At 31.3% G+C, this 26,546-nt stretch overlaps 1 protein-coding gene and 1 long non-coding RNA gene across 2 annotated transcripts in view; one reads left to right on the top strand and one right to left on the bottom strand.

The window, feature by feature from the left end:
• Positions 1 to 822: 822 nt before the first annotated feature.
• On the top strand, positions 823 to 5,243 carry LOC143236632 (uncharacterized). The gene is made up of 3 exons (XR_013019632.1): positions 823 to 1,040; positions 2,820 to 2,882; positions 5,132 to 5,243. It is a non-coding gene; the product is annotated as an uncharacterized LOC143236632 (long non-coding RNA).
• Positions 5,244 to 6,189: 946 nt separating this feature from the next.
• Positions 6,190 to 26,546, bottom strand: part of LOC143236631 (uncharacterized) — a 202,202-nt gene continuing 181,845 nt past the window's right edge. The window contains exons 35-41 of the mRNA XM_076474973.1: positions 24,746 to 24,873; positions 23,415 to 23,559; positions 18,731 to 18,967; positions 14,347 to 14,553; positions 11,649 to 11,854; positions 10,345 to 10,431; positions 6,190 to 8,606 (exon numbers count right to left, since the gene is read on the bottom strand). Coding sequence (XP_076331088.1) covers positions 8,340 to 8,606; positions 10,345 to 10,431; positions 11,649 to 11,854; positions 14,347 to 14,553; positions 18,731 to 18,967; positions 23,415 to 23,559; positions 24,746 to 24,873 — 1,277 coding nt within the window. The 3' untranslated portion in view covers positions 6,190 to 8,339. The remainder of the gene's footprint in view (positions 8,607 to 10,344; positions 10,432 to 11,648; positions 11,855 to 14,346; positions 14,554 to 18,730; positions 18,968 to 23,414; positions 23,560 to 24,745; positions 24,874 to 26,546) is intronic.

Raw genomic sequence — 26,546 nt, 5'->3', positions numbered from 1 at the left:
ATGGAATTTCTTGCTATGATGCATGCATTTTCATTGTAAGGTTTGGTTTGGTTTTGGAATTTCGCACAAAGATACTCGAGGGCTATCTGTGCTAGCCGTCCCTAATTTAGCAGTGTAAGACTAGAAGGAAGGCAGCTAGTCATCACCACCCACCGCCAACTCTTGGGCTACTCTTTTACCAACGAATAGTGGGATTGACCGTCACATTATAACGCCTGGGAGGGCGAGCATGTTTGGCGCGACTCGGGCGCGAACCCGCGACCCTCAGATTACGAAGCGTACTCCTTAACGCGCTAGGCCATTCATTGTAAGGAGAATACCACATTATGATCTACTTTCTTTCAATTCTGAATATTCTCTATAATCTTTTCGCGCTTCATTCTGTTTTGAATTGATTTTTTTTATATTATAATTGTACTTAAGCGATCCAATGAGTTTTTTTTTTTTTTTCGATATACTCAATATTTTTGTATGCAATATTTACTTCCCTACTCTGTTAGCTCAGTAGTAAGTTTGAGGGCTTATGACGGTAAAAATTAGGTTTCAGTATTTGCGTTGAACAACTCACTGATAATACAGTGTGTAGTTTTACACTTAACAACAACAGTAACACACATAAAAATGTACATAATCTTTAGATAGTATTTGTCTTAAATAAAACACAGTTCTTGTTTTAATTATTAATTTCGGTATTAAGTGTTTTGAATTACATTCCTTTATTTTTTATGATTTTCAGCCCATTCTTTTGATCTATTTTTCTTTTTACCTGCTACGATTTTAATTATTTTGTACTTTGATTGTCAATACTAACTTCTGGCCGATTTGAACTGTAGTTCTTTTATTGGGTGAATCTACTTTATATGAAGAATTCCATTATGTAAATGCTTCATTATTGCATTTTATTTATTGTGATTAACTACGATATATTGTGGTGTTTTACCTATACATCATTCCCTGGATATTTGTGTTATTCTCTGGGTGTTTCTGTCTGTTCCATTTGTTTAAAGATCATGGTTGGGAAAAAGGATGGAAAAGTTTGGGTAAGTATTGCTATCATAGCTGCTAGTCTTTTTTATAACTTTATTTCTATAATATTCGAATCTGTGTAATATTTTCAGACTTTGGTTGCCTGTAACAATTTAATCTTGACCACTGTAAACCTGTACCATTAGATTACAATATCAGTCCAGTGGACATCAATCTTGCATTATCTTGTTGTTCTTTGATTGGAAACCAGTGGAAAGTGATTTTCACAAGTTTCTAGCACAACGCTCCTATAAAAATACAGTTGTTATTTTCCAGTCTTAGGTCCCTCAGGATAGAGAAACGTCAGATTTTTGCCCTCCTACTTTGTATGTATGTGTGTGGGTGTTTTAAACTTTTGTATTTGGGTAATTCTTGTTCTGGTCATAAGTTTAAACCTAGATCCAATTTAAAACTACAACTACTCTTTACTGTAGACAGACTGCACAGTATATGTAGGTGGTATATATTTAAATGATTTGCTCTTCAGTCCTTCAAAATCATGATTTATTGCCAGGTAGATCTTTGTATTCCTCTAGTTATTGCAGTTTTTAACTGTGCATTACTGACTACTTAAAAATACAACAGCAGAAAGGAACCTAAGTGAGGCAACATTATCTATAAATGAGTACATATATCTACATTTAAAACCATCTACAGAACATATTATACGTTTTTTCTTATATGTTTTTACTAATGGTTGTGCAGTTGATAAACTGACTGTCTCTGATAATAAAAAAAACTATTATAGGCCCTTGATCAACCGATTAGGAGCAAGATGTTGCTAATAAATGGTGAAACACTGATCTAACATCTTTCAATAACTGCTGCATCTTGTGATCTGTAGAAAATTTTCAGCAGATTACACAATCTGATAAAAACTAGATATACAAGTGTGATTAGGGGTCAAGATTAGATCCTAAGAATCTGGTAGTTTATCTCGACTGTTTATGATGACTGGGAGCCCTGAAAACCAAAAGTTTAGCAGTTCTTCCTTTCCAGACTAAGTAGTTTGTTAATTTTGGTTGACATTTGCCCATAGAAACTTGCTGAATATAATCATAGTTTTGCACTTTTATAATACAGCATAATTCCTTCACAGTGAGAGGGTCCTGGTGTATTCAGATTATGTCATGCGTAGATCATGATGACAACTCACATACTGAATATTGTTATTGCTATTCTACTGAAGGTGAATGCAGTCTGTCAACTTCACCTCACATCTGACCTTTTTGAAATGTATTATCTACTGAGGGACAATGACTGTGCTGGATGTGTGTTTCCCTCCACATCTTACTGTATAGATCACAACACCTAGCTTCCATAGATTGTTCCAGCAAGTCAAAGTATATTTTCCTATTAACAGTGCTCTCAGTGCAAAAAAAAAAAAAAATCTTATCACACGAGACTGTACCACACATTCACCTTTGGGTTATTACACACGTTTTCAATGATGTCATGGAGGTTTTTGAGACTGAAATGCAGACATTATGATAAATAGTTTTACCTGAAGTACAAAATGTAACCTCATTGCTAAACTACATGAGCTGTAAATGTACTGTCTTTACATATGCAATCAAGGAAATTCAACACAATTATCTTGCACTGTGGTCTGTAATCTGGTTGCAATGCCTATACCAACTAAAGTTTGTAGCCATGCAGATGAAGTTGTTTGTGAATGGCACGAAGTAGGTGTGTTTTTTACATGTTAAGCTCTTGTAAAGCATACTGAAGCAATTTCTGTGGGTTATGCTGAAATGATTCATGCATTTATTTGATATATTAATCACTGACAGCGAGTCTACTAACTCCTGGTTGCTGTAACACACTGCTTTGCAGAACTTCTTCACCCACTCCTGGTAAGTTGATTATTTCATGTAATTATGTTGCACTACAGTCATTGAGTTGGTTTCTGCATACCAAATGACACATTGAACCATTTCTTGCATGGTTGTCATTTTATAGTGTAACAGTGCTCACTGAAATGGTAAAAAAACATGACAATAAAAACTGTTTGAGTTGGGCTATAAGATGTTGAAAACTGGATGACTGTATTTCTCTAGTTATTTAATAATAAAATTTAAAATTAGGAAAACATTATTTTGGATACCCTGTACTTTTATGTAAAAATGTAGGTGGTTGTAGGATTGTGATAATAATTACTACAATGATTGTTATATAGAGTTTCATCTCCCCTTAAATATGTAAAATGAGAATTATTATTAGCGTAGTTAAACTAGAATCTGGGATACCATGCTAAGACTTTGATCTGATTCAACAGTGTGGTACAGACACAAGTTTTTGTCAAGTAAATGTAATTTATTTCTTCTTTCATCTAACAGATACAGTAAAGGAAAGACTGTTCATATTCATTTTACTGCTTCACAAACAAGGCTCTTTCATTATATAATAGTACTTGTTGGTTAGTCAGTGGGTCTTGAGACTCTGAAATATGGAAATAAAATGCCCTCCTCAAAGGTCAGAATCAATCATTCTTAAATGTGTAAATCTGCATTCACAGAGTATAACCACTGTATAGTTGACAACTACAAAAAGGAGACTGGAATGTGGAAATATCACTGTTCCATACATCTCTAGAGAGGCTGTCCTCCATAAACATACTGAACACAATGCAATTATCCAATGGAACAGTACATCAGTTCCTTGACCAAACCTGCTACAGAAAGTAACACATCAGACTATATTTATCACATGATCTCAACTGTATTTAACAATTTCAAGACAATTTAAAATGTATATCATTCACAAAATAAGCTTCATTTACAGCTCTGAAGATTTTGTACTTTTGGTGGCACCTATCTTTACAGTTTGCTTAGGTGGCATTACAACATGTCGTATTAGCTTGGCAGTGATATTTTTAATGCATCAGTATCAAACCTCAAGTCATACTCTTCCAATATGGTGGTTTGGAACTATGCCAATAATTTATGAGACACTAACTGTTCACCTAATAAAGTTGTTCAAGATGTTTAGTGTAAATACAGTGATTCAAAATAATCATACAGTTTCTGTTCCAGTAAATAATGCTAAAAAATTCAATTTTTTACCTTTTGAGTTATTTTTTTATTGAGGTACACTTAGATATATATAAAGGAATATTTATTTTTGACAAAAAAACATTGTTCAGTACAGCTAATACTTTGTGGTTTTGACTTTAAAATACAAAACAGAGAGAATAAAGAACCTCTTACAGAGTCAGAATCAAATCTTCACATGATCCTGGTTGGAGTTTAAGAAGATTTGCAAAACATTTTCATTGTTTTCCAAGTACACATTGGACAGATATAAGGAAACAGAGTTCTATAAGATAAGATAGTGCAGGAGATGGAGAAAACTCACTGAAAGAGATATTAAATATAAAGAACCAATTTTGAAGGAAAATTGCAAAACACTTTGCTAATGATAATAACAAATTAGACACAGATAAGATTTAAAAAATGTTGCAGAAATATGGCCTTCATGGAGAAGTAGTATCAATAAAACCATTATTTGAAAAGAAATGTAAGTTTATTCAAACCAGAAAAATTAGATATCTAACCAATGGAATGGATGCTACTAAGTCCTTAACCCCACAGAACAAATTTGCAAGTTGTTTGACTCCACACTTGACAACAGCACTAAAGAAAAACTATGGATATAGCTTAAAAACAAATAAACTTGAATCATTACACCAAAGACCATGAGAAAATATTTATGAGAACAGAATGCCACACAAATGCAAAGATGATCATTCTGAAGAAACTTAAATATATTTTGTGTACTAATTTTGAAATAGCTTTTTGTAATATTTAATTTAAATAATTACAAGTTAACTCCAGTAACAAATCAATGACTGTTTACACTTAAAGCTCATAAAATAACAAGTGCTGGGGTGTTCTAATACATTTGCCCAGTACTGTAAGTATTGTTGGAGTCTTTTTCTGAATTATTGTTGTCAAGGGTATATTCATGTGTGTTATGTTCATATACAAAGTATATAATTTAATAGAACATATATGTTAATGTTAGCACTTACAAGGAAGATTTGGTTTAGTTGTTGTTACATACAAAGCTACACAAGTAACTGTCTGCACTCTGTCAACCACAGGTATTGAAAACCGATTATCAGTGTCAAAAGCCTGCAGATATACCATTGAGCCACTGGGAGGTGTTCTACAGAAATGAAAGCAACCTGGCATCTCCTTAGAGTGGTTTCTGGCTTAGTTCTCTAGATTATATGCATTTAGGAATTATGTAATATATATATATATATATTATAGATCCTATATGCATCCAGTATCTAGTAACATCTCTGGTCTACATTGTAAGAGTTGTTTAATTACTTTCCATTGAGTTTAAACTAATTAACGTTTGTTGTCTAACAAAGTCCTTTAAATAATCACTAATCACTCCACTAAAAGACAAGGTAAAAAAATGTTTAGAAAATATAAAGAAGATGTAGAGATGACAATGCCAAAACATACAGGAACAAAGTATGGAGGAATCACTGTATAAGTAGCCAAATCTTTACAAGAAAAACTTATCTGCAACTAAATGTTAAATTCCATTCTATTGTATGAATTCACGTTTGAATAAAAGCATTTAAATTGAATAGTGCTATGAAGTCTTACAGTGGTTATTTCATTCTCATAAGCTGGTTACATTGACTTAGTGGCTACTTACACAAGGAATTTTGTATGATTTTGTGTATTCAACCCTATTTTGTTTCTGTACCTTTCAGCATTTCCATCCCTACATCGTACTTATTAAAAAAAAATGTTCCCCCCTTATTTAAAACAATTGATATTAATGAATGGCAGCTACTATGAATGCAACAGTTTTAACCTAACATAATGAGTTGTCCAGAAGATATCACGTGATAAAGTTAGTGAAACGCTATACTGTTTCTGCACTTTCTAAGAGACTTCAGACTATGATGGGCAATACATAATATGTGGTGGTCAATTTTTGCCTTGCCCTTGGATCTACATACAAAGCATTACCATGCTTAATGATATAAGTAAATTGTAAATCTGTTGAAATCTAAAAAATAAAATTATTTTATTTCAAATTTATCTTAAAAACTTACATTAGATATATTTATCATAACATGAAATAATTTTCATTCAATTTCAAACTTCTTACATTTTTGTTTAGAAAACAGAAGTGTTATCTGAATCTGTATCAAAACTTCACAAAATAAATCAAACTAAATCAATAACATTCTTTATTTTAGGATTTAAAGATACTCTAAGGTAGTATTTCAAAAAAGAAATAAAAATATTATCAATAACAAAAAACGCTTGAAAAACAGGCTTCATTAGAACAATCTTACTAAAATTGTTTCACACAATTAAAAAACAAAGTAAAGTGTAATAAAGCCATTTTCCCAACCCTATGTAAATTATACCTTAAAATGATAAAAATTTACGATGTTTGGCAACAGTGTCAAAAAATTCACAAATCTGAAACTCTATAAAAGTAATTATATTACAGAAACGTAAAACTGTATGAAAGATTAAACAGCTCCTGCTAATAGCTATTAGAAAGTTACTAATTAAACTTGTTTTACTCAAGCTATACACATGCTAAAGACAGCCATTGTTATTGTTCTCTATGATATACTTGGAGAGTATCACTACAGAAACCTAATCATTCTTATTTTAAATTGCTTCTGCATTTTTAAAACTTCTCATAATTATAACTTAGAATGCTATGTGATTGTTATTAGAAATTGGTAAATTTAATATAAATATCTCTGAAATAACTTCAAAATTGCTAAATGAATTTAACCATTGTCATGTAACAACTAACAGAATATGTACAATTATTTAAATTTTACTCATGCAGGGCATTCACACTTAACAAAAGTTTAAAGTTTGTACTGGTAATTTTCTATTGCTTTAAGACACAAAATTAAAAACACAATGATGTTATTCAGTTACATATTTGTGCCAATGTTAACTCTATGCAAGAACTAATTTTTTTAAATGATATAAAAATATTTATAAAAGCTAACTGTTTTGTCTTTTTTTTTAATATTAGCTCCGTGGGATTTCATTGTGTTAAAAAAAATTCATAAAAATATCTAAAGATACTGACAACCAAAACTGATATGTATTCTTGTGACATGGGAAATGGTAAGATAATGATGTTGCTTTTTGCACTGACAAGTATATTTATAACAGAGTTAACCAACATGATATATGAACAGAGAGAAAGTGAGAAAAGTACTAGTACAACATGTGAACAATCACTGTAAAGGAATATTAACATTATACATGAACCAACAGTTTAAATTAGTGTTCCAGATTTAAATACTGATAATACTTACTTCAAGACATGATTGACAGAACTTGGTAACAACAAATTAAATATGATAAGCATGAAATTTATATCACTGATTTTACAACATTAAAAACAAAAAAATAATTGAAATCTTTCCATGCAAATTATATATAATTAAAACCTATTCTAGTACATTCAAAACTTCATAAGAGTTAGCTATAAAACATACTAGGTTTGCAAACGTATATTCACTGCTTATGTTTTGTTCAAAAAGATTAGAATATCTTGTTCATTAACATTATTTTTAACCGCAGCAGATTCATAGATATGAATATAATGTTTGTTGAAATACAACTACTTTTGAAAGTTATTGTAAATAATACTAAGTATAAGAATATTATATCAATTTACTTTTATTATTTTAACTTAACCTTTTTTTTTGGTGTAAGTATTTGATATCTGAACCAAAATGTCACTAAACCTGATGAGAAGGTGAGTCATTATATAATAAATGCCATGCCATTTAGAAAACATCTAGTACTTTGTAAGTAAGTGTGTGTATATACATATATAAAAGAAAATGCTACTATTTTTATGTTTTTTTGTTATAAATTTTCAGTAAAACTATTTCTTGAAAAATCACATTTGAAGTTACAAAACCAGTAAAAGAAATTAATGAAAAAAAAAAAGGTCAGCTATTCCAACGTTTTCTTATGTGTATCTGCAGGTGAATTTTACTGATGTTTTGTTTAGGTATATACACATCTTTTTGTCTTCTAAGCTGATAATGTGTGACATTAATTCCTCCAAAATTCTTTCTTGGTCCATAAAGAATTCCACTGTAAAATCTCTCAACTGCAAATTCAAAATAAAGATAATTTTCTAACCTAAAAATTTAGCTTTAGTAACTTGTAATCAAGAATCTAGCAAATAATCTTTATAAATCAGTAGGGTTTCTAAATTGTAAATCTGCATATTTAATATAAGAACAGTAATGATACTGAGTAATGTACTACAACAATACTACTTTATCTAGTACGAGGTATGTTACGTAGACACACTCTACAGCGAGAGATACGTGTTTGCAGCTGATCAGCCTTCAATGTCTCTTGTTTAGGGACACGGAATTCATTCAAATGGTTAAATGACGCAAGCCAAAAACTATAGGCTGTAGAGTACACGTTACAGCGACCATGACCTTGGCATTCTATGAAAGGATTTGACCTAAAATACTCTAAGCAGGATCCAGGTGACCACAGTGGCTGACCACTTCCTTCTGCTCCAGCATCTGTATTCTTTAGAGCAAAATAGATATAAAATTATTATGTAAATAACGTTCCCTTAAGAAAAAAAAAAACACATGTAATAAAGTTAAAATAAGTAAATACACAATCATGTGTGGCTGTAAGTTTTTCATCTATTTTTATTATAAAAATAGCACTTTAAAAACTGTAATAATAACAATAATATTTATAAAAATAAAACTTTGAAAAAACTATACTATTAACTAATTTCAAAAACTAGAAAGAAATACTGTCCTTATTACAACTAATGTTAACAATTAGAAAGTTGCTAATGAAAATTCTCTTAGTCCTTCCATATATGAGTAAACAGGTCAGTTTTTATAAGAAATTAGTTATGCAAGTTGTGTCACTGTAGATATTCTTGAGTTGAATTGAGAAGTGTGTTTAAGCCTTATAAGGATGAAGATATATGCAAAGATTTAATGAAATAAATTAACAAAGGACAATTGAAAACTTTGCAGGGCAAATAAGAAACAAAAACTACATATTAAGAAAAGTCTATTTATTATAGTCTTAAACCAGAATTAAATGAGTAGAAATATGCAATTCATTTATATTAACATGCCTCCTAGTCAACTGTGATATCACTCAGTAATGCACAATGAGAAGGCAGAAATGATACTGTTTTTGAACTCTGGTACCAGCTGACAGAGGTTCACAATGCTCTATTCTATGCTGCAGAAGTCAATATCCTCAAAGGAGTCAACAAAAGATGGATGCAACTGCTGCCAAGATGCTAAGTTTAAAATTTGTGTCTTTCTTGTGATATAGCATGACTTGCCGTATGATGTTAACTTTTTAGCAAGTAGTTTCAAAAAGGAGTTGACACATTTTGAGCCATTTTCAACTGCAACCTATTTATTTCTTTTTAATAGTTAAGGAAAAATGAAAGCTTTTCAAAGGCACTAATGTATACAAAGAGCTTGCAAATTTTTTTCAAAACAGCACAGTTTCTCATTAAAAAGGAAAACTTAGTTCTCCCACAAAATTTACAATGAACCTATCCTTGATCCACAACAAAACTTAAAGTCAATTTCTATAACAAAACTGCTGACACAGCAATTGAATCAACAGAAGAAATGTTGCACATTCATTTTCCTCAATATACTGCATTGCTATGTTCCAAAAACAAGTTGAAGGGATGTGTTTAAGCACTCCACAGATTTTCAAGTTAGCTCACCAACTGATGATGTAACTGACGTCACAACAGTAAAACTGTGTGATTAATTGTAAGAACTCTACTGCAGAATCACTAAAATGACCCTCAAAACGTGTATTGAAATACATGTGCAAACTAGATTTCCAGCACAATTGTCATTTTGGCAGCTCTATTGACTTTGCTAGTCATCACTTCTAGTGGAGAAAAAAGCTTTTTCAACATCAAAATGATTAAAACGTGTGATTAACTATAACACAAAAAATTTCAATCAAGTTTAAAAACTGCACACAAATTGGATTTAGTGAAAGAAAAGAGTGATAAATTTCCCTAACTGTAACATTTCTTTTAGCCCTACTTTATTATACAACAATAGGTGAATGGGTTAAAAACAAGCCTGGAGTAGCAAAAAATAGTTACCAATAAGCCTGAATAACACCTAGAAGTATATATTTCAAGAACAACAAAAAGGCCTGGTAAAATGTACCCCCTACAAGCAATGTTGCATGTTTCTCCCAAACATTAAAAATGTATGTTCACATGTGGATATAACTTAATAATGAAATTGTTTACCATAAGAAAACTATATCCAATCCATAAACTTTCCCAGTTCCTAGGGCAATCTGGCACAACAGTAGACTGGCTGTGTACAGCAATTACCTGAAATTATTATTTGAGTTATTACAGTAAAAATGTACAAATTGGTAACATAGATCATAGAAGCAAGTATCTTACAAGCGATTTCATATAAGAAGGACAAAGTATAATGTAATATTTTGTAATTATTAACACAATATATATTTCAGAATGTTCATTATATAAATGGGAGAAAGTTTTGATTGAAAACAGAAAATGCAAAAAACTAAATGCATGAATAATATTGTATTAAAATGCTATAAAATTAATGTCCTCTGCATTAATTGAACAGAATTAATCTATTTTTCGTTCATGAAATAAATTTAACATTAAGAAATAAAAATTCTATTTATTTGACTATAATGTGTTTCTATGTGATGAAAAATTACTAAATATTTTTTGTATAGATCTGAAAAAAAACCTTAGAGGAGATATTAGGTAAATAAGCCTCACTATTTATGACAAAAACGTGCCTAAGATGAATTGCACCTTCACAAAGAACATGGACATTCAAATTTGTCACCATTCACAAATAAAACAAACTGGAAAGTGTGTTTGACTGAAAAAAATAAAACTAACCTTGTAGTGATTTGTTGGATGTACAAAACTGTTTAGTATAAGAATTATTATTTAGTTCATTTAGTAACCTAATGTTTAATGATTTTTTACTTTTTATAAAAGCCTATTAAAAGTACTTATTTTAAAGGTGACAGTTATAACAAATTTCATTAAGTAGCTTTGTGTGCTCAAACCATTGATGTAACTTGAGACAACATTACTTGAACCTTCTGTATTTTTTGCATTGCTTTAAGTGAGTATTGTAACTCATAATGTCTGGTAGTTTGCAGAAAGTTTTAGGTCTCAGTTGGGCAATATATAAATATCTAGGTTTATAATATAGGCTGAGAGTTTTTTCAAATTACATGTGTGTGACTTCCTAGCAATCAATTTTTAAGAGTTCCAAATTCTTATACATAAATTGTACCAGGTATAATAGCTCTCTTTTAATAAAACAAGTTAATAGATGGTAATATATTTTACAAATTCAATTGATCTCCTCTAAAAGCTCATCATTGAAGTTCAATTTTGTTTAACTAGGAAAGACCTCTCTTCTGAAAAATAAACTGTAAGAAACATTGGTATTTCTAAAAGAAACCTAGTCTGGGACAGATTTATAACTTCATAAATATTAAACCATCCTGTGACAAGGGTTCATTTAAAAAAAACAACAAAAAACCAACCTGAGAAGGACTTTCACAAACTACACAGCGACTAATATAACGTTCTATATCTCTCCCAACTATTGGGGTCATGGACATGAGCATGGGTTCTGGTGTGCTTAGCCAGTAACTGTAGTCACTTCTTGATGCCAAATGACACACATTGTTCAGGTTGCAGAACATATAAGGCATGGTTGAAAAATATCTCAGACAGCTTCCAGGACCACCTGATGAGAAACAAGTTAGACACTTAAATGCACAAGGGACACTCTGAAGCCTAATTATACATTTAATAAACAAATAATTTCAGAAAATACATAAAAAAAAGTTTCTCACATACAAAGCTGACTGCAGTACATAAGACATTACTCTTTTTCTATTCTTACCTAGTTTACATCTGAAGTACATAAAAATAAATTTTACAATATATTCATCTGTGCTCCTATCTGTGTATTCTTTAAGTTTAATACATATTAACAAGGAACAATGAAATTAACTAAAAGATGAGACTTTTGCAAATTAGTTTTCAATTTTTTACAACTATTATCATTTAGTTTGTTAAAAATTTAAAAAGTAATCATACATTTTTATTTCAAAGTTCAAATATTTTCCCAAAACTGCTTTGTGAACAATGAAAAATTTAATGCACATATAAGCTAATTTTAAAAGTATGCACAGAATAATAGATTTCCAGATATGTATACACCACTTAATACAGTTAAGATGAAAAAATTATAATATATACTTATTTATATATCCTATCATTTTGTAATTCTTCATTTAACTAGTCTAAAGAAGAGAGTCAATTCATTATCGAATACAAAGCTCTTGGGACATGACAGGCCAACAACTGACTGTGGTGGCTGAGAGCATAAGAGAGAAAATCCAGAATCACAAAATAGAAGTCCTAAGAGCAAACATGTCTCCCTATCAGTTGATTTAAGAAAGTACAGCTGAGTTGTGAAAATGGATTATGACAAGACTACAAGATAGATGAAACTGAAGGTGAAAGGTTACAGAAAACCCAACTATGGAGAGTGAGAATATCCAGACCTGACTTTAATTCAAAGACAGAGACATTGGCAAACAGATGCAAGCCCAGATAAGGTAGGGAGAGGGATGACCACTGTTTTGTAGGACTTGTCATGCCACCATAGCAAGAGGTGCTTATAAGCATATGAAGATACAGCAGAACTGCCTTACATGCAAGGTAAGTGGGAGTTTCATAGCTTGTAATGAGTGAAAAAACCTATTGTATAAAGAATGCAGCACTGAATGAGATTTTTGTGAGAAGATGTAAGATTTCATATTGGAAACTATCCATTTTGAACTGAGGGATTATTAAAATGAATTAATAGACCAGAAGTTTATGGCAAGTGAACAATCACTCATCTTTACGGAAATGGCAAAAATAAGGGAGTCCACAGATCTGCAAAGAGGAGCAGTTCCAAAAACAAGTCAATTCCTCAATAGTCAGTCCTCTGGGGCTATAAAACCCTAAACCATGAAAGTAAACAAGAATAACTGCTGACAAATAGTTTTGGTTAGAGGTTTTCAATGTGTAAGGACCTGCCTCCAAACACCTGGGCTGGAAAAAGGGGTGCCAGATAAATGTTTCTGAGGTAAGACTAAAGAAGGCAATACCAAATTTAAGGCATTCTAACCAAGCAAATCTTAAAAACAAAGAATCCAAAATAAATGTGACACCAGAGATGGAAGCAAATACTGCAAATAATTAGGTGCTAGTGTTCTTGAAACTTTTTCAGGGTCTTGATACAGATCCTTCAAGAGGAAGAAAAAAAGAGCAGCTAAAACACTGTTAAGTTGAAAATAAAAGTAATTGTTTATAAAATGCAAAGAATTAGATGATAAGATTTAGTTGAAAATTAAAGCAAAAGTTCAATGCAAAAATCCTCAATTCTAGATACAAGGAAACAATATTAAGATGTCTGAAGACAAGCAATATAAATAAAAAATGAGCTCATTTTCATGGGGAATACTGCACATAGAGGATGTGTCACTTTCCTAATGGTGGAGAGTTATAGTCTAATGATGATGCTATCATAGATTGGTGCAGTATATGTCAAATTATGTAGGATTAGAGATTTGTTTGAAGATTGAGGCATATACAAACATCTTCTCGGCAGTGCATGTGGTAAAATCTTTTTGTTGTATACAGCGATAAATATATTTTTAAACTTGAATTTTTAAAGATATGCATATTACTATAAAAGCACTTGCTTTTATTAATTTTGATCATTATGCACCTTGAAGGTATAGTAGCAGCCTTCATGTGATTCATATATATTTTTCTTAATAAACCTACCAAAATAATGTTACCAAGAAGGAGACTGAATGTTACTAAATATCCTCCAATTCAAAAGTTAGTATAAAATGAAGATGCTTTATAGAACTTGCATCCACATGAACCTAAACAAATAGCTCTGGCACTTAAGCACCATAATAAATTAGCAGAAATTGTTTCATGTGGTTAAAATTAACCATTTTAATTAAATATATTTCAAAACAGCAAACATTCATTTTCAAATATAACTCAAGTTGTTTTTGAAAGCTACTGTAAAATAATTCCACTTCAAAAAACTTCTCTGATAATGCAAAAACTCAGAAGAATGATTCAAAATCCTAAACTGTTCCTAGCTAAAAAAAATAAAAAATTCTGTATTCTATATTTTCTAAGATTATGAAAATATTTACTCACCAAGATCTTGTCCATGTGATCGTTCATTACCTAAAATATACAACAGAGAGTAACCCGTCCACAATGGGAATGTTCCTCTTGGACAGCTAGGCCGCTCCACTGTCTGACTATGTCGGGTAAAGAAATGACCAAAAGACAAAATATTTCGATCACCAGGTGGCCCTATATCACCTGGGAGTCCTCTGTGCCCTGGTTCTCCTTGTGATCCTGCACAACAAGTAAAACTTGTGTAGTATGCTTTCAGAAAAAAATTCTCTGACTCATGCTACATGCATGTTTCTTTTAAATAATGAAACTATAGCATGTGTAAAATGTAGTTTAATGAGGAAAGGAAGATAAAACAATATTTTTTACATTTGATTATTTTTAACTAATACATTTAAATGGACCACTTCAATTATTAAAAACATTAGAAAACCAGGTTTTGATACCTGTGTTGGGTAGAACACAGATAGCTCATTGTGCAGCTTTGTGCTTAACTACAAACAAACAAATCTATAATTATAATTTTGTTCAGGTTTGTTAACTTTTCTAGAATTGGCTTTTATTTTTTATTTTTATCTGCATCATTAAAATTGTATTTCTGTTAGTAAGCTTATAAATGTAGTTTAAAAAAGCTTTCATAAAGTTTAAAAATGAAAATGCTTATTCTATTTTTTTTATATTGATACCACAAAATATCTCCTGAATATCAAAGTACTATGGTCCTTATTCCAAATTTTTATATGAAATAGTTTAGATAATTTAAAAGCATCTAAAGCTGGTAATTTGGTATTTCATAACTAGTGTGATGCCTGTAAAAACTGACTGCTTTTGGGAATGGTAAGTAACAGCTTCTATTGGCACACAATTAGATCATAAACTATAAAAATGTGTTAAAATTAGGAATTTAGAATTTCCAAGATATTCCTTAATGGTAATGGGCAACAAAAGGATATGAAATGACTTGAGGCACCAAACCACCATACAAAAGGAGATCTGCAACAAACTATACTCTAACTGTGGTAAGCATAGTGCAGAATTTTGTAAACAGTGAGAATCAGAGAATATATAAGTCTGTGGAAAAATGATATCAGTCGTATGTAGACAAGTTGATTCCAAGACGTACCTATTCAACCATTACTACCACAAGCAGTTGAAAAATGAAATAAATATTAATGCTGATCCACATAAAGACATACTGATCAGTTAACAAACTGTTGAAATGGATGCTGATAAATCATCATTCTCATACACTTGATGGATTAAAGAAAGCCTGCATAGAGAAGTTATGTACTTTAGACATGACAGTCTTACAAAAGTGCTACTTTTACAATGGAAATCACACTGCAGGCCTATTGTAAAAATGCATAGTCATCAGATAAAGAATGTCCTCAAAGTAGTCATAAGAACTATAACAACACAGTGAGGCTCCAACATCATTTTCCATATAATATGCTCAACATATGTACATGTAAGCATAACAAAAATCTGAATGTGTAGAAAATTGGGCTTGATTCAGTTGTGGTACAGTCCAAGGGCATGTAACATGTGGAGATCCTTGTTATTTAAGCTAAATTTTTATCAAACACTTGTAAGTCAGCTACCATTGATAATAAAAGACTGTATGCTGTCAATGTTAAACTTTCATTCAAATTGTAAAATATAAAAAAGTTAATTTAAAAATAACTTCATATGACTAGCCATCATTCTTTAAACAATTAGTGTTTATGGTAAAAATATTTAAGAATATATTATAACATATAATTTGTGTTCTGTGGATGGCACTGAGGCATGTGCCCCAAGTTCCCCATTGTTTCAAACTAGTACTGGGAGATAATGAGAAAAAGGTGTTCATAACTTCATTAAACTAACTGTAAACTCTTCAACTTTTTTCTTGTTTAAACAGTGAAGGGAAGGAATTGTATATTTCTGGAATATCATTTACTTAAAAAAACTGAAGTGTATTAAGTTAATAAAGCAGTAAACATTCTATATAGAAACATATTGTAAATGTTTGTTTCATGTCAACAACAACCATTCTATTTCAGATATTTACACATAACTTAAAATTTAAAATAAATATATTTTGTTAATTAAAAATGTATCTATCCAAGTTATAAAGTATTTAAATATCAAAATCGTCTTTTGTTTTAACAAACCCAGAAATAAATTTAATTATTATTATGAAAATGGCATGTAGAGTCTAATTTACCACCTATATATTTTGCTTTATTGTTATTGACTCATCTGTGTGGTAGTTTAGATGAATTTTTACCATATTAATTAACGTTAAACTCATGTTAATATTTATTTATTTTTAACTAAGAAGTTTAAGTGCATGATTTCTTTTATTAACTATATATTATATATATATTAACAATACCTATGATTTATTCAGGTTTATTAACTTACCTAGAATTAGTATTTTGCCTGTAGTTTTCATATTGCATTTTTGTTAGTAGAGTTATAAATTTTGTATAAAAAAGTTTTTATTTGAAGTTTCAAATTTTCAACTCTCAGTATACTCTTCTATTCATTTGTGAAATATGACAGTGCTAGTAAATATGAGTATTATAACAATTATGTTTCAGGTATTTTTACTTTTGCCAAAAATTATAATAATTATTGAATATTAGTATCTGAGGTAAACTGCCCAAACCAGTTTGAGGGTATTCTGAGTCTGAAATGTTATAACTTAGATAACACAATACGTTTAACAGTATCAGATACTTTCTATTATGTCTATCTGTTCATTTTATGCAATAAAGCTCATTCAGCCCATGCTATATAGTGTTATAGGGGTAGTAAAAAACTCTAAAAATGAGCAGTTTAAAGCAAAGAAGTATCACATGATAAAGAGGAATGCAGAAGGATAATTTATTTAAATATTCCCTTTTGAAATTAAAGAATTACAACTTATATAAGATCAAATTGTGACTTAAAAACAATTTTTGATGTCACATTTATTGATATTCATTAACAATGAAGTTGTTTAATAAAATTTTGAATGCAAGTATTTACAAATGTTAAGATATGTGCACTTTGATCCACTTGAATCTAGAGTTAAAATGCTTCATATTGTTCAAAATCATGGACAGGCCTCAAAAGAGAAATCTGATTATCTGACTTCCATGGAGAACCATCAGACACATCTAGGATATTCGATCACCATAGACTAGTGCAAATTGACAACAAGGGTCTCAAAGTGCTATTACTAGTGTATGGAACTGCTTTTCAATTATTAGTGAAGATACATGAACAAGGCAGATCATCTTCCACCATAAAGGAAACAGAGTAATGCTTATTAAAGATGGCTGAACAGAATTACAGAGTACTTTCTCTGAAACTGAAACAAAGATTCACAACTACATTTAAAGGCTGCACCAATACAGAAACAATCAGAACAGAGTTCCAAAGGTCTTCATATATCCATTTAGGTGTATTCCATTTGCAGTAAGACACAAGCAAGAAACAGCTCACATGTATTGGTGCCAAGAACATGTTTACAGGACTAACAATATGGAAAGCAGGTTATTTTTACAGAAGAAAAGGTTTATGGTTCATTTAAACATCACATGGAACATGATCCAATACCATTTTTATACATATCAACATGATAACATCTCAGAAATATGCATGCAAGAAAAAGTATTGGTATATGTGCTTACTATTAAGTTCTGTGGAATAGTTCCACTAGTTCACAAATTATAAGTATCACATTCTATAACTCTTTGTGCTATCTGGCAATTAAGTTATGCATGCTAACAACCAACTCCACCATTCTAAGCTACTCAGCATATTCCTTGAAAGAGAGAGAATTGGCTGAATGGATTAGATTTTATTCTCTATGTATTTTAACCCTAACAAGCATCTATGAGTATGGTCTTGAGAAATGTATCATATACTGTAAAGTAACTCCACACATTAAAGCTGCCCTTAAACAGTTTTTCAGAGGAGTAATCAAGAATACTACAGGATATTATAAACACTGACCATACTTGATAATGAATGAAATGCCATGAACAGTAAAACTATGAATCCTCCTCTACAAAAATGTTTACTGACATACATAAGCAGAATGAATAATTATTTATAGCTCACATGGAAGTCCATCAGAAGTCCAAGATGCCTAACAATTATCTGAGGGATGGAGGCAATCAATATTATTTCAAGCATACATTCTGCTATTAAATGTTATGATATTAATATTACTAATGAACACTGAAAGTTCATATACTTCCATAATATATTTTATTTTTGTGTATTGTCTTACCATTTAGGTGAGAACAATATTATATAAAATTACAAATAACTTAAATATATGATAAATCACAAAGAATTTCTTAAAGCTACTATTGGATAATTCCTTGCTACTGGTAAAAACTGTAGACTGTCAATGTACCTTGAAGTCCAACATCCCCATCTGGTCCTTTGAGTCCTTGGAATCCATTTGGTCCTGGAGGTCCCACAGTTCCTCTGTCACCAGGTGGTCCTCTCAACCCATTAAGTCCAGGTAAACCTTCATCCCCTGGAATACCTGGAAGTCCATCTAACCCTCTGTCACCAGGATATCCAATTTTACTTAAGTCTATTGGGGGTAGTTCTGCCTCTCCTGGATCACCAGGACTGCCTCGTTCACCTGCAAAAAAAAAATAGTTAATTTTCTTTACTATTTCTTGAAAAAAGATAGGTGTCTTCACTTAAAACTGAAATAACCTTTTTTTGCTATCTCCAAGTTTAGAAATGTAAGCTTCATGAGATCAACTAATTTAGTTTTAATGTGTACTAAAAACAATAATAGTTTTACAAACATCTGTTACAAAAGATTTTAATAAAAAGATATTACTATCTTTTTTGTTAGTAAATAATTACTAGTTGTTTCTGTCTATTGTCAAGCACAAAACTATACAATGGGCTATCTGTGCTGTATCCATTATCAATCAAAACTCAGTTTTAGCATCATAAGCTAAGCCTTCAGAGGTATAATTTCCATTAATATTTTGTTACATTCTTCTGTATCAAAAAGATGTATATTTTTGATATAAAATATCTCATTTAATAGCTGTTTGAAACTCAACATTTTACTATGTGTTCTGTCTTATCTTATGTTAAACTACTAGATAACTTAGTATTTATTTTCTATGTGTTAGGAACATATCAATTAAAGTTTCCAACAGATGATCAAGAGAGGAAATTATGTGAATAAAAAACATAAATCATTCAAAAGTCTGTAAAAAAAACAGATTGGTTTTGAGGTATAAAAATAAATTTCTGAAGAATGCAAGTACTATATATCTTAGTTAGTCTCCTTCAGTTTATATTTTATATTTATAAATGCATATGATTTCCTATGGAACATTCAAAATATGAACGGGGTCATATGAGAAATTAACTCTAAAGCATCATGTTTCATTTCTTGATAAATTATGGAACTAGTATGTTTTTTCACAGCCTAAAATGTTAAATTTTGTATCATGATAACTCGAGGACTTGTCTGTTGTCTCATGTGATAGTTCCATTATACAGTACTGGACCTTGTATAGGGAAAATGTTTAATGACTGTCAAACGGGGCAGAGATATTTCTACATTCTTGTGTCCATTTTCTGACTGGTTAGCTACAGAGATAAACAATGTCTACTATTAATACAGTTTTAGCACTTTCTCATCAGGTTCAATCTAACTTTTGATCAAAGTAGTTTGTTTTTCTAAGCTGAAAAAGCCAGAATTTGTTGAAAAAGTACCTTCATTGTCTGCACTCCTACTGTGAGAGTGGAATGGAATGCCCAGTGCTCTGAATGTCAAAGTGAAGAATTTCAACTAAGTATGGGTAAATGGCAGGAGTAACCATGACTCTCTTATAAAGGAAGATGCATGGGGCTCTACTGAAGATATCTTTGGACAGAACAAAAGCTTTTGATTTTAATTCCCATTCTTCTATCAAAAGAGCATTACACAGATTCAACATATCTATGAGTGAATATATCATCAACACGTATGTGGGTTGTAGTACAGGTATCATCTTAAAGAATGTTATAATGTCTGATGTCCCTGTGAGATGAGGAGTGAGACAGGGTGATCCATTATTGCCACTTTTATTCAACACGATCATTGACGAATTATTCTGCAAACTCAATCCTAATGTTGGTGCCGATATTCAGGAAGAAATAATACCTGCATTGGGTTTTGCTGATGATGTCGTTCTGCTAGCCAGAAGAAAAGCTGGGATGAAGGACCAATTAAACATTTCATCTATCTTCTTTGATGAAAGGAATCTTCGTGTCAACAATGACAAATGATTGGCACTATCTTTTTGTTCCAAAAGAAAGAGTATAAGAATGAAAGTACTCACTGAAAATCAGTTCACCATTCACAATCAAGATACCTGACAGATTCAACCAGCAGAACTTATTAAATATCTTGGAGTCAATTTTTCATCGAATGGAAGAGCTGAGTTAAAGTGTTATGTAAAAGGAATTGAAGAAAATTTTAAGAAGATTCCTAAGGTAAATTTGAAGCCCCAACAGACATTACTCCTGGTTACCAAATTATACATTCCTTGGATCATACATATATCATCGTTATCTCAACCCACATCTAAAATTTTGAATCTACTAGATAGCATGATTAGGAACAGAATAAAAGATATTCTCCACTAATTACTCCACTACACATCAAATGGAGTATTTTATGGTAAGACAGCTGAAGGAGGCCTTGGAGTTATGAATTTCCATGATGTTAAACCATCTACTATTATAAAAATACTCCACAATACTGAGAAGACAAATGCTCCCATTACAAAAGCCCTTCTTGCCACAGAGTTTATTCAGAATCAATGAGATGTGGCTTACAAATTATATATCAAGAGAAACTTGATGCAGAAGTTACGACAAGATGCTAACTCCAAAGGACTGGACGAAACTGAAAGATCCCCAGTGAACAATTTATTGATTTCCAGAACAAGAATAGTTTCAGGCTCTACATTTATCTTGCTCTTTAAACTGAGATACGGATTTTTTTCCTACTCTGCATAACATCCATCGAGAAAGACCAGCATTCCCCCATAATTGTAGAGTTGGGTGTACTGGGAGAAACTTTAGCACACATTCTAAGTCGTTGGAGTTCTACTCACCATGCACGAATTGTTAGACATGATTCTGTATACAAGAAGGTTTATGATACCTTAAAGAAAAACAAAAGATTCACTAGAATTATTCCAGAATCCTGTATATACGACCAAGGTAGAGGAGAACTATGTAAGCTGGACCTCACAGCTGTTGATGATAATGCTATCTATATCATCAAAGTAGCAATACCTTGGGACACTGGTCAAAAATGTCTAGATACCAGATATGATAGCAAAATTAATTATTATAGGGGAAAATCAAGTATTGAATCTTGGTGTCAAAAACAGTAGCCTAATAAGAAAGTATATTACAAAGCAATATCCATTTTTTGTAGAGGGGGTATTTTGAATAATAGCATTTTGGACATATATGAACTATACACAAAATATAATCAAATTCAACTACTTATTTTACATGCTATGGAAAATATTTTTTTTTATTGGTATTCAAATCATTTCTACCTAACATCTCAAGAAATGAATCATAAATGAAAAACTGTAAACTACTATGTACAGACTTGTAAAAACTTATATCTAGTGAAACCACAGCTACAGCTTGGAGAATCAGCAGGGAGCCTCTGGGTAGGTGATATTATTAACAGTCTTCAAGCATTGGACCTCTTTCTCTTCTACCCATTTAGGGCAAGGAATAGAGTAAGATGGGTGTGGGCCACTACAGTTAACACAGTGTGGTTCCAGCTTGCACTCATAAGCATTGTGGTCTTTACAAGGACAACAAGCACATATCAAAGAACCATGACATGATGTTTTTGAGTGACCAAACCAATGACATTGGAAATATCTGAGAAAGTTAGGAATGTAAGGCTATACCTTGCAGTTTAGATAACCTGCTTTGACCGTGGCAAGAGGATGTGGTGATGTAAATGTTAATATCAGAACATTGGTAGGGTGCTTAATTACGTCTTTATAAGTGAAGATTCAGCACACCACAGTAATGCCTTGGCTGGAGAAACCAGCAAAGATCTCTGACTCAGGAAAGTTCTTTAAATCCCTCTCAAGTATAAGTCCTCTGGAATAATTCAAAGTTGCATAGGGAGTAACCTCAATGGGTATATTCCCAATGTGGTCTTTGATTTCAAGAGGAGTTTGGTATGTTGTGGTGAAGATCTTTCCAGAGTGCAACTTCTTTACTGAGTCTGGGGAGCCAGCAAGTCCTTCTGATCCCTTCTGAATAAGAAATGGAGACATCTGCCCGAAGGATTTCTTAGATAAGGAATGGATAATCAGAAATCTAGGTTTAGAATCTGGCTGTGATATTGACTGCACAACAGAGTCATCCATACATGGCTGTTTTCCAATGATCTGTTTCTTTTCAATTTTTTCATTTTTATTTAATTTGTCAGAAAAAGAGGTATCCATAATAATGAAGCTACATTTCAGTGCCCATTGACTGCACCCACCATGGAGCCCTATGAGGGGATGCACTACAATGCCAAACAAGGACACAGCAGCAACGCCAGGGTTTTGTGAGCACTATACTCACACACAGTTTCAGATACAATGTCCACAACACCAATTGAGAACATCTAACACTGGTACTTGGTTGACCTTAGTCCAAGTAGACCAGCCAAATGACCCTATGGGGGCCACCCCAAGGCCATCCATCGACAGGAATTCAAGGTCAAAGTGGTGTGTTAGGGTTGGACCCCTCAACCACTAGGATCCTCTCCTCCCCTTCATGGGTCACCATGCAACGGCAAACACATGGGTGGATGCTTAGATCTGAGAGGAGGTAAACTGGAAAACAGGACCTTTTCTGGGAGGTCTCCTCACCACATACAGGAATCCACACCAAGGGAGTTTATACTTGGAATAACACATGTATCATATTAATGATCAATGTGCATTTCAATTTGGTCATGTATCACAACATAATAATTAAGAAATTAGGATAATCAATATTAACAAAACTTAAGTTTTTTTCTAGTAGCTAAAACCTACCAACTTCTCCAGGAAAGCCCTCTAAGCCAGGAAATCCAAGTGTTCCATAAGAGCCTCTTATTCCTTTTGGTCCAACTGGTCCTAAAAATCCTTTTTCTCCATGTTGTCCTTTTACACCTTTAAAGCCTGGTATGCCATCTGCTCCCTGGATTACAAAAAAAAGTTTTATTAACAAAGAAAGAAAATTGATTTAATTGTGAAATGATTATTCAGAGGTATTTTTTCTGTTACTTATCAATTAAAAATAAACAAACTATTGGAATTTGAAAAAATGTCAATTCCTTAAGTGTAACATGGAATGCAGAAAAAAAAAAATCCAAGGGAGTGTATTAAACACCACCACAGATTAGTCAACTGTTTGAAAAATACTACAAATTTAAACATTAAAGATATATGACAATGAGAAAAAAATTTTGGTATATTTGGCATTAAAGAATATAAGCACTGGTATTAACCATTAAGACAAAAAACAACAAAAAGCTATTGATTATACTTTCCTATAAGATAGAGCATAAAGTTAAGGGAATATAACAAGAATAATTTGGATCAATCCATTTGTTTTGTCTTTAAATTTATGCTTAAAGAGGTAGGAACTTTAAAAACACAAAGTGAAGAGTAATGTACCTTTAATGGTATTGTGGACTAAGTGATGAATGTGTATATGTAAAAATAAAGGTTAAGGAATCTACTTCAACACTTTCTAAACAAATAATAAAAAATATAGTAACAAAATCCAAAAGCTTTTAACAAATGTTAATCTTGTTGTATAATAATATTGAAGCTAGAAAACAGTTATTCATGAATATTTTGTTATATCATAAAAAAATAGTTACATAAATTATTCTGCTTTAATGATTGAGAAATGGATGCCTTGAGATTTTGATACATCTTAATGTGTTCCTGACAGACAAAGTCAGCATATGACATCATGCTAATTCATTACTACATTTAAAATTAAGCTTCACAAGCATGGATTATCTATAATAGTACTATTATAGAATATCAAACATCATTATTAGAAAGAGTAATCTGTTTATTATCCCAAATGTCAATGAAAAAACACAAATGCAAGTTTTTATTAGTTTTTATATTACAAGGAATACATTTTCAAATTCATGGTTTGTGAGCAATGCACTGTAGAAATTCATACAGAGAGTAATATAAACAGTTTTGTATTATACTGACAATATCCCATATTGGAAATAAAAATATGTGCTTTTGGACTCATATATTCTTGTTTATCAAAACAGTAACACTCAGAAATTATTCTTAGTCTATTTTACATCCATTTCTACCAAACACACAAGACATATACAAAAGTAATTTCTTACATGTGGGCCTACGTTTCCAGGAAGTCCTGGAACTGTACTGCCTGGACTTCCTCTATCTCCACGTGGCCCTGGTAAACCTGGTGGCCCACGGTTACCTTGAATACCTGGTTCACCATAACCAGGGGAGCCTTCCAAGAAAAACAAAAAACAACAAATTCAATTCATTAGACCAAGAAAAAAAAAGGCAAACATTTCTACAAATTAATATAAATTTTCAAAGTTAAAAAATTTTTCCATTTTTTTCCCTAAAAGTAGGTGTTGTTTTCTCCAAAAGGTTAATTATAAGCATATTTCTTGTTTATGTCTTTTCTAATGTATACAAAAAAGACTGAATGCCTGTATTGTGCATTGTTTAATCCTAGAATTCTGTATCAATTATTCCACTTACGTATAAGTGCAGCATAAACATTTGAAGTGTTCTTTATCTATCAAATTAGTGTTCTAATCATGAAGAGCCTTCTGTGTTTTCAATGTTGAATATAATAAGTTTGCCATAAATTACCATTTAGAAACAGTAAAAGAAATAATGTACCTTATTCCTGTTAAATATGCTGCTCTTTTGTTGGGTCTTAATGTAAAGGTTTTCCTCAGTATATGAAAATGAAATTTAACGATCCAATTGAATAAAGAGGAGAAAAATAATTGTTCTTCAGAATAACCTCTGTCCAATAGTTAGTAATATACTGTTTGAACCAGTACCTGCTCTAAAAAATGTCTTCTTACTTCATGTTGACTCCAAATTGCTTTTAAAAATATCACCTTTCTGTCTGTATGAGGTCATCTCAACAAATAGTTCCATCTAAAATGCAATCTAAATGACAAATTTGAAAGACTTGACCACCTGATTAAATTCCTTGTTTATTCTGTTGCATGTATGATATGAGTGTTGCTTTAACAGACAATCTCTTTCTGTTTTACTCCCAACATAGTAATGTCTATAAAGTAATTTTAGAAATGTAACTTCTTAACTTTACAAAAGAGACTTTTAAATGATTGTAGTTAAAAACTATGTGTTATTTCATTTTCAAATAATCAGTTTTCAGAACAGGTTTAATAACCATATAGCTTAAAAGGAAATTTCACCAATGCACCTTTTCCTTTTTAAATTAAAACTACTTTAAACAACACAAGTACTATTGAAGAATTTTCTAAAATATAAAACTTGTAAAACAAGCAATTCCTTCTCATGCAGAAAAAAAATACAATGAAAATGTAATGTCACATGACTATTATATAGAAACTCCTAATACCACTGCTAAATTATTTTTAAATTTTATATCATATATCACTTATTTGTTATGTTGTTCATACATTGACAGAAATGTGTACTTACAATTATGAACAATAACAAATAATTAATATATAAAGCTAAATTCATTATTTTTACATTTACTAATATTTTAGTGGATCATGTGTTGGAAAAAATCAATATTTTTAAGTCCTGAGCCTAATAAGACAATTATGATATTGCATGGTCACTGTACAACTTTTATATAAAAGCCATTACGAAACTATTATGACCTGTTATTATTTTACCATGATTTATTTTACAGTAGACTTCATAACTTATATACCTTTGAAAAGAAATTACAAAGATTCAGGTAGTAACTTGCTTTTTATGTATTTAATTTAAAATAGGTAAATGATTAACGAGAAATCAGTACATGTGTATGCATGTAGCAGTTTGGTGATTATACAACTGAAATGTTTTGCTAACAACTTGTGCTGATCATAGTCTATTATTTTATATACCTCCTTAAAGCTTAAGTGATTTATGTAAGAGTTTTTTAAAATATTTGGA

Source organism: Tachypleus tridentatus, chromosome 13, assembly GCF_004210375.1.
Source record: "Tachypleus tridentatus isolate NWPU-2018 chromosome 13, ASM421037v1, whole genome shotgun sequence".
In the NCBI taxonomy this organism is placed as follows: domain Eukaryota; kingdom Metazoa; phylum Arthropoda; class Merostomata; order Xiphosura; family Limulidae; genus Tachypleus; species Tachypleus tridentatus.
Note: the sequence above shows the minus strand (reverse complement) of the source record. Positions and strands in the feature narration are given on the sequence as shown.